The sequence below is a fragment of the Sinocyclocheilus rhinocerous genome, unplaced genomic scaffold, assembly GCF_001515625.1.
Source record: "Sinocyclocheilus rhinocerous isolate Xijiao unplaced genomic scaffold, SAMN03320098_v1.1 scaffold2447, whole genome shotgun sequence".
NCBI lineage: Eukaryota > Metazoa > Chordata > Actinopteri > Cypriniformes > Cyprinidae > Sinocyclocheilus > Sinocyclocheilus rhinocerous.
In genome coordinates this window covers 42,571-53,989 of record NW_015624601.1, presented here as the reverse complement: position 1 = coordinate 53,989, position 11,419 = coordinate 42,571, and the positions used below count along the sequence as shown (strand labels likewise).

The window sequence follows — 11,419 nt, the reverse complement described above, 5'->3', positions numbered from 1 at the left end:
ATCAACAGTATGTGAGGGGCGTAACATTTCCGTCACACGCTTGAGGTATTCGGCCAATCACAACGCACTGGATAGCTGGCCAATCAGAGCACACCTTGCTTTTCAGGCCGATGAGCTTTGTAAAAATCGACGCATTTCAGAAAGGTGGGGCATAGATGAGCAACAATATATTGTCAAGTTTTGGGAAAATAATTTTTTTTTTTTTTTTACTTTAAACCACAAACATTTCATTACACCAAATACACAAAATAATGTTCTTTTTAGCAACATCATATGACCCCTTTAAGTATTTCTATTCAGCTTTATTTTTATTTCTGTTTTAGTAATTTTGTTATATGCTTGTCATTTTTATTCAAAATTTCTATTTAGCTTTATTTTATTTCAGTCTCATTTTAGTTTAACTTAAGTAGTTTAGTAGTTTAACTTAAACTTATTTTAGTTGCCAAGTAGGGCTGCACGATAAATCGCATGCGATATTTAACGCGCATCTTATCAGTAAAGCCGGTTCTGTAATCAGCGGTAAATCTTCATCACGTGCGTGCTTTCACATTGAGCAGCATTAACTACACAGAGCCGTTGTTCACTGACGAGCTGCGCAAAACCACGTTCATATTCACACGATTTTTTGCGCAGCTCGTCAGTGAACAACGGCTCTGTGTAGTTAATGCTGCTCAATGTGAAAGCACGCACGTGATGAAGATTTACCGCTGATTACAGAACCGGCTTTCTGACAAGATGCGCGTTAAAATTTGTCATCTTTACATCGAATGTCAGATTTATTTCAATTACTGAAATTATTTGTAATATTTGAGTTTTTTTAGTTAACAATAACAGTAACTGATTACTAATGAATCACTCAGTATCAGAGCAGGAACATGAAATAAGCAAGTAAACGATGATTTCATGACTGATGTGAGGATACACTGATGAGATCTCCTTCCTGAAGATAGTCTCTCATGGCCAGCTCATCCTGCGCTGATCGCCTTCTCTGAGACACAAACAACAACATCTCATTCCCTTTGACTACTACAAACAGTTAGATGTTGGTTATATGGGCATTTCATCTCAGACACCTGTTGTAGCAACTAGTATAAGAAAGAAACAAGTAAAATACTAGAATAATTGTGCCTGGTCAAAGGTATCACTGTGCGATTAAATATGTGTTTGATGACACCAAACTGCCTCTAATTTCACTCCACACTCTAATTCTGTTCACACAACAAGTCATTTCTAGTCGATATTTCTTATATGATCATGGTAAGCAGCCGTGCAGAGCAACGTTCAGTCAGCCGGTGATGTTCTGGCTGTGTAATATCCTCACCAGCTCTCCTCCGGGCAGATTGACTGACGACAGCAGCAGCACTGAATCCAGACGTGAATTAGTCTCGACTTTCCATCGCTTCTGCTGCACCTGGACCATTAGAGACACACATCATCAGAGAGCCTCGACTCCAGAGACGACGATCACAGATCTCTCACAAAACACTGAACAAAACAAACCTCTGTGATTCTGCCGATGACCACATCGCCAACCTCACCGTTATACCTGCGGGAGTGAGAGCGAGACACGGTGAGTGTGAGCACGTAATGTAGTGCAGTGTAACGTTAAATGCAGTGTTTAAGTGTGCACCTGGTCTTCAGTGGTCTCACACAGATGAGTTTGTTGACTCGCTCCACCTCTCCAGCCACTGAAGCCGTGAGTCTGTCTTCATCCATGTATGTGCCATGACCCCTGAGGATGAGCAGGAGTTACACACACACACACACACACACACACTTATATTCTACAAGAACACTAAGTTACTTGCACTCATTAGTGAACAGAATTCTCCAATAAGATCCTCGACACGTGACTGATGTTTCTAATACAAATTATTTCACTCTACACGAATAGTCAATTATTTTACAGTAAGAAAAACTGACATTAACTATTAATGTCTTAACTCAGGCCTTTTAAAATAAGCTGGTGTGTGCACGTGAGTCAGATGGTAACTCAGAAGGTAAATCCTGATTGTCATTCATCAGCACAGACTGATTTCGCTCATATAAGGACATGCTTTTACCTCATGAAGCCCGTGTCAGATGTGATGACATCGCCAGGAACCACCAGATGTTTGTCGTCCTGGTTAGACTGTGATGCTGCCAGTGAAATATGTTTGTGAACCGCTGGGAGCCTCATCTCCACCGCCATGCTTCACACCGGATCCGTGCAAAATGGCAGAGAGCGCGACCCGATTTCATAATAAAAGCTCAAGTGTATTTGTTTGAATCATCAATGAACTGACTTTATCTGGAAAAATGACTCTTTGTTATTGTCTTCTTGCATTGTTGACAAACTATTTTCCTGTTTGACACTGTAAAGCTGCTTTTAACACAATTAGTATTGTACAAAGCGTTATATAAATAAAGATGACTTGACTTGTTTAAACTCATTAATTCATCTGCATTTGATACTGAATTATTAATTATTTAAATAACTTGATAAATCAATTAAATACTTTTTACATTTGTGGTGTGAGCTTTTATTTTGTAATAAGATGAGTGTCCGCTAGAGGGAAGCATTGATTTTATTATAAAACTGGGGCACGTTCAAGCTCAAACCTGTGCGCAACGTTTTGCTACGGTTTCCGGGTTGAACGACATGTTTCCTGGAAACGGTGTGTGCAACTGGGTTTGAGATACGTTTTCTCTTGTTTGGTGGGTGTGTAAAAAATGTCAGCCCAATCAGCAGCAGCATGTATAAACCACGCCGTATTAAAGAGACAGCTTGCACAATGGGTCCAAGTAAAGTCCTAGTAGAAGTTACTACATCCCTATGATGCTGTTAATAAGCTGACACAAATCTTGCTATGGCTGTTGTATACACACTGATGCACATACTGCTATATACAGTGGGAATTTGTAAGTAAATGTAATTATCATCAAAATAAATTCACAAGAGCAAGAATATTGTTTGCACATGTTTATTTACATTAAAGGCAAAATAACTGAAATAATAAGAGCACAAGTATAGATCTGGAACTTCTTTAAGTCTGTCTAAATACCATTTAGTAATTGCAATGTCTTCTGGTCCATATCCTTTCCTTAGGAAGGTGTGCGACACTGATTAATATAACATAAAAATACTTTACATATTTACATATTTTGCTATTGTATTGTGAAGTGACACTTTCATAAACTTTTCTATACTCCTCTGATTATATAATGGTACATATTACAATATCATAGCACAATAACAGTGATCGGCAATAATGATAAGCCTAATACTCACAATAAAAATAATAAGGTCATATAGATCATAACACAGTCTCGGAGGTAAGAAGTGGATTATCCTTCACCTGAAATGTTTGTCTTTTCATCCTGAAATGCGAGGCAAATTTTGGATCACAATAATTAGGAACCACAGTTTGCACAAATCCCTTCATTTGATTGGGATGTTCTCTTTTATTCTGGACGGCAAGGGAAGTGACTGTAGGCCTAACATTGTGCGTATTTTGCCGTATTAAACGTATTTATACCGATTTCATCAGGCTCCGAAAATTCTTCAAAAAGAACACAAAGAATGGCCTTCTCAGCTGCCATAGTTGCAACTCTTGCGTCATCAGAACAGGGTGTTCAATGCACCACCGTTTCTGTTTAAAAAACGTTTTTGCACCGTTTTTGTCAATGACTGTACCATCAAGCGTATTTTGCAGTACTAAACACGTATTTATACCGATTTCATCAGGCTCCGAAAATTCTTCAAAAAGAACACAAAGAATGGCCTTCTCAGCTGCCATAGTTGCAACTCTTGCGTCATCAGAACAGTGTGTTCAACGCACCACCGTTTCCGTTTAAAAAAACGTTTTGTCGGGGCTGAACGCAGCCCTGTACTGCTCTGGTCATGTGACAGTTTGCACTAACCATGTGACACGGCACATATTTAATTGAGACCCTTTATTTTTTCCATAATTGCAGGAAATGCACTAAAACATCAGTCAGTAAGGTTTTTAGAGCTTTATAAATGAAAACCTTTTTTACGGTCACTATTGTGACCGCTGGGATTAAATGAAGGTTGGTTTGATGGTGTACATTTAAACAAAATACAGTGCATACAAAAAATACATTCTTTCAGGTAAAAATAATAATAATAATAATGCAAAAAAAATTCTTTCTAGTTTGAGACAGCCCACTTTGCACATTCATGCACTCAGAACTGTCTCTTTCATACAAACAAACAAATAAAACTGTAGAATGATAACGTATAAAGTTGGTGTGTTTTCATCTGAAGTGGGCGTGTCTTGTTGTCGCCTGTCTTCCGGGGGCGTGACGAATCGATCGCCTCGCTAACAACAACAGGGAATCAGAGCAGCGCGTGTTCGGGAGAGATGAGCGCTGTTTCGGGTTTCGGTAAAGCGCTGGTCGTCATCACCGGAGCGTCGAAGGGCTTCGGCCGGGTCCTGGCTCTGTCCATCGCGCCTCGTCTGGCAGCGGGCTCGGCTCTGATCCTCGCGGCCCGATCGGATGACAAACTGCAGGAGCTGAAGGCTGATCTGTCCCGCGGTGAGTCCGGGCTGACGGCCCGCTGTGTTGCGGCTGATTTAGGGTGTCAAGCGGGTGTAGAGAGAGTAATTACCGAGATCAGAGACATCGATCCGGACATCGATCATCTGCTGCTCTTCAATAATGCAGGTAACGTTACGAGTTTAATATTCTCACAAACTTCATTTTCTAGATTAGATTTGCGCTCCCTTGAACTACACGTGTATTTGCATCCAATGTACACGCACAGAAAACATGATAAAGGAATAGTTTTTTTTCCAAGATCTAGGTGACTTTTTTTTTTTTTTTTGGCTTCAGTTAAAAAGTAAAGAAGATTTTTAGCTGAAACCGTGCTCCTTGGTGATTCATAAAATGCAAGGCAATGGCTACCGTCACTTCGAGAGTCAAAAAAGCATATCAGGCAACACAAAATGAATACCCTTGGCTCCTGACGATATTTTTAGGTCTTATGAACCGAAATTATGATAGTAAAATAGTAGCAAAACTCGAGAGCTTGTTGATTTGAATGTGAGAAATTGTCATATTAATATTCGTATTTGTAAGGTGAAATTTGCACTCACAGCTCTGATGTGAAAAGCTGAATCTCTTGATTTGCACACACAGACAACAATCAAAACACCTGTGTTTTGAATTCGAAGTTGCAGATTAATAGTTACAAATGTGTAAAATTACATTCACAAAAACAAAATGACAGACACAAATGTGTACAATATATTTTCTTTTGCACTTTACTTCAGTTTCGCTGTACAAGTCAGCGCTTACTAGGGTTGGGCGATGTCTACCACATTGGCATGGGAGGATGTCTACAGTGAAACTTCGTGATGGACGATGACATCGGGGGGCGGGGTTAGGGGGTGAGCCTGAAGCGTGAATCCGTATGCAGAAAGGCACGGAAAACAAATAACGCGTTCTACGGAGCCACTAAAGGGACATGGTTAGCCGCTTGCTAGCGGTAGACTGTTACATTACAGTACATGAAAGTTCACTTACCACATACACAGAGTAAGGAGAGATGAGTGATAGGACAATGGCGAATGATTTGCTGATACTGAGCACCAATGACAAATATCTAATCTTGTACAATGTGTGGTAGGTACTGCTGCTCTATAGTATAGTGTCAGTGTGATAGCGAATCTTGAAAGTAAAATGAGAGCGCGCATTCGAAAGCAGTTTCAATGCCCTGCATATTAGTAGTGGCTCCCTGATAGACGTGTGATTATATTACTGGATGCTCGAAATTGAACGGGAGAATGCACGTTTTAAACAGCTTATTGTACAGGTAAGCTAATCGCCGTTCTAATCTAATGCGCTGCTGCATTGTAACGTGCACACATAGGCTACAGACAGTAGCGTACATCACGCGCATAGAGTCATTCAGCGCGGAAATGTATTGTCAATGTGTTTCTCAATAAAATAGCTTAGAAACTGAAACGTTCAAGCATCCCATAAACAGAGAAAGGGGTTGTGGTTGTGGTCCGCACAAAACTCTTATTTGACAACGTCCCAAGTTACTGTAACTGTTATATGCTATGCAAGTCTTTTTTATGCCACGCAAGTCTACAGTGTGCGCCTGAGACAATGTGTTCTTCTGTTGTCTTTGACAGCTTTTAGGTGCGTTATTGGCAGCGCCACATGAACGCGTCACCACCGCATCAGCACGGAAAACCCTCGCGGTCTTCGAGGAGTCCGCACTTTCCTGACGTAATGCCGCTTTGACTGTCGGGTAAAAGTCTGCTGCGGAGCTCGCCCCGGTGCGGGCTCGGCAGAAGTGCAGATCAAGGGCGCATAACGGCCGCAAAGGGGACGCTCGCGAGCACCCTTCTGAACGCTAAAATGACAACTGGGACACCCTACGGTCTCCTGGACTTAACGGACACGTGCACGCGGTGGCCATTGTAAGTCCGTAAGACTGCAAGTGCACATGAAGTGTTCCATTTGGGACGGCCATGGACGCTCCTGATAAAATTACTTGGGTTAAGCATCAACATTCACAAAAGCGCTCTCGCTCAGCACAGTGGAGTGCATAGTTTTGTTAACTTTGTGGTTTATTATTTTGAGTCGTTTGGGACACGGTAACACAAGGCCCTCTTACAATATATTGCTTTACAGATCTATCGCTTTTGCCGCTCAGAAATGTTCACGCAATCATGTTGCACACGTATCAGAAGATCTGCGCTCTGCTCACACTACATGCGTACCGAGCCCAACTGAACCGCGCTCTGGCCCACCTCTTCCAAGTTCCAACCGAGCCAGGGACGGCTAAATGAATGCACGGAGCGATCACACTAGTCAAACGAACCTTGCTTTGGGGGTCAAACGCGCTCGGGCACGGTTATTCTCCTTCTGAGTCTGCATTTCAGCATTAATTCAGAATCTGCTCATATCAACCACATCAGAAATGATTGTGAACTTTCTGATCTGTTAAAGTTTTTTCTGAATTGCTAAAACACATTTCTTGAAGCCATCACTCATTTTCTCAAAACCTTTAACACAAATCCAAACCTTCAAACTAAATTCACAGAACCCCTGACTCTTCTGGCAAATTCAAACAATCGCTTTAAAACCACTTCACCTGCACGGTTAAGATTGCCTAGTGTGAGTACACCCTAATTATTCTCCCGCATCTCGCACACACGAGTCTTTCGCACCTGCACTTGCCCATCAAGTGTTGTCCCACGCCGCACTCTGCTGCGTTGGGTCCTGTGATAGTCAGCTCTCTAAGGTGCCTGTTATAATGTTATGATCGAGGCTCTGGACTCTGAGCATAACTTGTCTTTCTATAACAAACTATAAAATATTTTCTATAAAAACGTTAATGCCCTGTCAGTGGCAAATAGCTTTGGTTTTATATTTAATTTGATTACATTAATGTTTAAGTGGAGATTTACAATAAATATTTTAACTGCTGAATACTGCTGTAAAAAAGCACCTTATTTGTTTAAAGTGTTTGCAAATCAAATGTTATTGCACTTTTGTTCATATAGCAGTACTTTTAAATGAAAACGTGCACAATACACTACTTTTGAATTCATTATTGAATTTTGTGCAGACAATCATGCGATTAATCGCGATTTTAAAAAAGTTTAATCGTTGTCCAGCACTAATATATATATATATATATATATATTTGTACACAAGATTCTCTTCCACTCTTCTTTTGCTGTTCTTTTGAACTTTTCAACTGATTATGGTGGCCACAGAGAATCTGCTCACATTAGGTTGAGCTCTTTGTCCTGCCTCTGTCAATCCATGCACAGGAACATGGTCTATCACAGTAGCTCTGATTTCATCTGAAATGACTGTTCTTGGTCTTTCTCTTCCTCGTCCTCCTCTTCCTCCACCTCGTATACTCACTCTTCCATAACTCTCAGATTGATGGATGCACCCATGCCATCTGTGCAATTTGAACTGGCTTATATTTGGTACATTCATATATTTAGAAACAAGTGTGAACCGTTTTGAATTATTGTGTGTAAACGATGACAGCCGTGTTGCAGTTGTGCTTAACTTTCGTTTTCTTGTGTTTAGGGTTTTCATCACAAGTTTATCACAGTGCAAATTGTGTTTTAGTGAGTGAGAATGTGTTTAAGAGTTTTGCAAAAGGGGCGGATATTATGCAAATTGGGACGCAGGGCGCGTCTGCGTCTCGTTAGCCATAGCATCGTTAAATCAATAAGTGGGATACCTGTGCTTGCTTCTTTTTACACAGAAGCGCAATTCGTGGTTCAATGTTGAACAGCGCAAGCCTCAGGTCATCCTCCACCTGGAGCCGATTTCGGTACTTTGTTTTCAAAGCCGTCAATTTTGAAAACCCGGCCTCACACAGATAAGTTGAGGTGAATGGAAGAAGTAATTTTATGGCGGCGTCAGATAACTGAGGATATTCAGGCATCACGCTCAACTTGATGACAACCATGCTGCAGTTGTGCTTAACTTTTGTTTTCTTGTGTTTAGGGTTTTGCCTCAAGTTTATCACAGTGCAAATTGTGTTTTAGTGAGTGAGAATGTGTTTAAGAGTTTTGCAAAAGGGGCGGATATTATGCAAATTGGGACGCAGGGCGCGTCTGCGTCTCGTTAGCCATAGCATCGTTAAATCAATAAGTGGGATACCTGTGCTTGCTTCTTTTTACACAGAAGCGCAATTCGTGGTTCAATGTTGACACTTTGAACTGGCTTATATTTTGTACATTCACATATTTAGAAACAAATGTGAACAGTTTTGAATTATTGTGTGTAAACGATGACAGCCGTGTTGCAGTTGTGCTTAACTTTCGTTTTCTTGTGTTTAGGGTTTTCATCACAAGTTTATCACAGTGCAAATTGTGTTTTAGTGAGTGAGAATGTGTTTAAGAGTTTTGCAAAAGGGGCGGATATTATGCAAATTGGGACGCAGGGCGCGTCTGCGTCTCGTTAGCCATAGCATCGTTAAATCAATAAGTGGGATACCTGTGCTTGCTTCTTTTTACACAGAAGCGCAATTCGTGGTTCAATGTTGAACAGCGCAAGCCTCAGGTCATCCTCTATCCATCCAGAACTTCAAACAATGCCTCGCCAGTTGTGTGATCTGGAAGAGACCGACAGAAAAGAATGTCCTCCTCAATATTACCATTTTTGACATATCTGACATAGGTAAGCAACTGTGCTAGCCCTGCAACATCAGTTGTCTCATCAAGCTGTAGGGCATAGTACTGGCTTTGCATGATGTTAGCTAGAAATTGCTCTTTAATGTCGCTTGCCATGTCAGGTATGCGGCGGCTAACAGTGTCGTTAGAAAGGGGGATGTCACTAATCTGCTGAGCGAAATAATCTCCAAACATGACCTGACAAATATCTTTGGCAGCAGGTAAGATTAGCGCCTTGGCAATTGTGTGAAGTTTTCCTACTTTAGCAACTCGTTTGGAGACGTAGTAGGACGCTTCTAGACACCTGTTGGACACTGATGTGTGTTTGCTGATGTTGCGTTTCTGCTGTTCAAGGCCAGATAACTTTAATTTGAAAAAATATAAGGGTTTGTCTTTGAGTGTCGGGTGTTTCATTTCTAAATGGCGCTTCAGCTTGCATGGCTTCATGCTGTAATTTGCCAGTTAATACACGAGTTTCACAATTTGAGTTGAATTACTGAAATAAATGAACTTTTCCACGACATTCTAATTTATTGAGATGCACCTGTATTTACGCATAGTTTATTTTTTATAAATCCTGATATGTGCGTGGAAAATTGCGTACGCACATTTCCATGCCCATTTGGTGCATACGCTACGTTTATACATCAGGCCCCTGGTCTAGTCAAGCTCTTGAGGACAGTGGCTCTCCAGGAACTGAGTTTGACACCCCTGCCCTATAAAGTCATAAGAACAATAGACTGCACATATGTTGCAATCATTCACAGCTCTAAAACAATATGAGGCTGGTTTTGTGAATAGAAAGTCTATTGTACATGTGATCTTTCAGTGACATCAGTTCTGATTTAAAATAGTTATGAATATGTTAACACACTGACCTACTGTACATTTTATCAAGCAGATGATTTGTATGAATGTATTGATCACAAGCTTGGATGTCAACTGGCCTGGCTCAGTCAGAGTCTGTGTTCTGTCAGTGCTGGAGGAAGGTAAAGTAAGTAGGGAACTGAAAAAATGAGTTAGCATTAATAGCACAGTCTAATTTGAGTAAACTGCTGGTTAGGTTTGAAACCCAAGTCTGTTGTAGGTCTATTGTACATGTGAGTTTCAGTGACATCAATTCTGATTTAAAATAGTAACCTACTGACCTACTGCACATTTCATCATGCAGATGATTTGTATGAATGATCACAAGCTTGGATGTCAACTGGCCTGGCTCAGTCAGAGTCTGTGTTCTGTCAGTGCTGGAGGAAGGTAAAGTAAGTAGGGAACTGAAAAAATGAGTTAGCATTAATAGCACAGTCTAATTTGAGTAAACTGCTGGTTAGGTTTGAAACCCACCACAGAGGTGCCGGGTCAACAAAGCAACACTGAGTTGTTGCAAGGGTTTGGTTAATAGCTTTAAGGTCAAAGTTGACAAAGTTCATGAGCTGCTTCATGGCATCAGCAAAGCCTGATTGCATTGGTTTGGTTTTGTCAAATCAAAACTATTCCTGTAACCCTGTGTTTGTTCAGCTACCTTCATGCTATAGGTCCTTGAGCAGTTTGCAGTACAATTAGTCTTCTGTCCTAGCCTTTTAATACTTTCAGTAAGCCAATCAAGTCTGTCACATTGCTAAACCAGCATATAAACTGTCACAAAAGCAGCCATAAAATTAATTCTAGCTGTTATGAAGTGTACAATAGGCTTCTCTGTAAAAATCCAGATTACTTGCAGATACTGTATAATCTGTGTGTGGTTCTAAAAAAAAACAGAGCTACTTAGTATTTTTATGTTTATATTCTTACTTAAATGCTATGAAGTGCTTTTAACAAATTACCTCATCATTTCACAGATAAATTGCTTTAAAGGGGTCATATGATGCTGCTAAAAAGAACATTATTTTGTGTATTTGGTGTAATGAAATGTGTTTATGCGGTTTAAAGTTAAAAAAACACATTATTTTCCACATACTGTACATTATTGTTTCTCCTCTATGCCCCGCCTTTTTGAAACGCGTCGATTTTTACAAAACTAATCGGTCTGAAAAGCGAGGTGTGCTCTGATTGGCCAACTATCCAGTGCGTTGTGATTGGCCGAATACATCAAGCATGTGACGGAAATGTTACGCCCCTCACCATACTGTCGATGCCGTGTCCGGCCGGAGCGACGAGACAAAAACATGAAAACCCATTATAAACGAGGCATTTGTTGCATCCAGTGGGGACATAATTACTGATTATAATGACTTATACTGTCGTTTTACGCGTTGCAT

General features: G+C 40.6%; 2 protein-coding genes across 2 annotated transcripts in view; one reads left to right on the top strand and one right to left on the bottom strand.

Moving 5' to 3' along the window:
- exosc2 (exosome component 2) overlaps window positions 1-2,235 on the bottom strand; it is a 6,147-nt gene extending 3,912 nt beyond the window's left edge. Inside the window, exons 1-5 of the mRNA XM_016559255.1 lie at window positions 2,064-2,235; window positions 1,631-1,732; window positions 1,501-1,546; window positions 1,322-1,411; window positions 923-988 (exon numbers count right to left, since the gene is read on the bottom strand). Of these exons, the coding sequence (XP_016414741.1) occupies window positions 923-988; window positions 1,322-1,411; window positions 1,501-1,546; window positions 1,631-1,732; window positions 2,064-2,191 (432 nt within the window). The 5' untranslated portion in view covers window positions 2,192-2,235. The remainder of the gene's footprint in view (window positions 1-922; window positions 989-1,321; window positions 1,412-1,500; window positions 1,547-1,630; window positions 1,733-2,063) is intronic.
- Window positions 2,236-4,289: 2,054 nt separating this feature from the next.
- spra (sepiapterin reductase a) overlaps window positions 4,290-11,419 on the top strand; it is an 18,717-nt gene continuing 11,587 nt past the window's right edge. Inside the window, exon 1 of the mRNA XM_016559198.1 lies at window positions 4,290-4,671. Coding sequence (XP_016414684.1) covers window positions 4,368-4,671 — 304 coding nt within the window. The 5' untranslated portion in view covers window positions 4,290-4,367. The remainder of the gene's footprint in view (window positions 4,672-11,419) is intronic.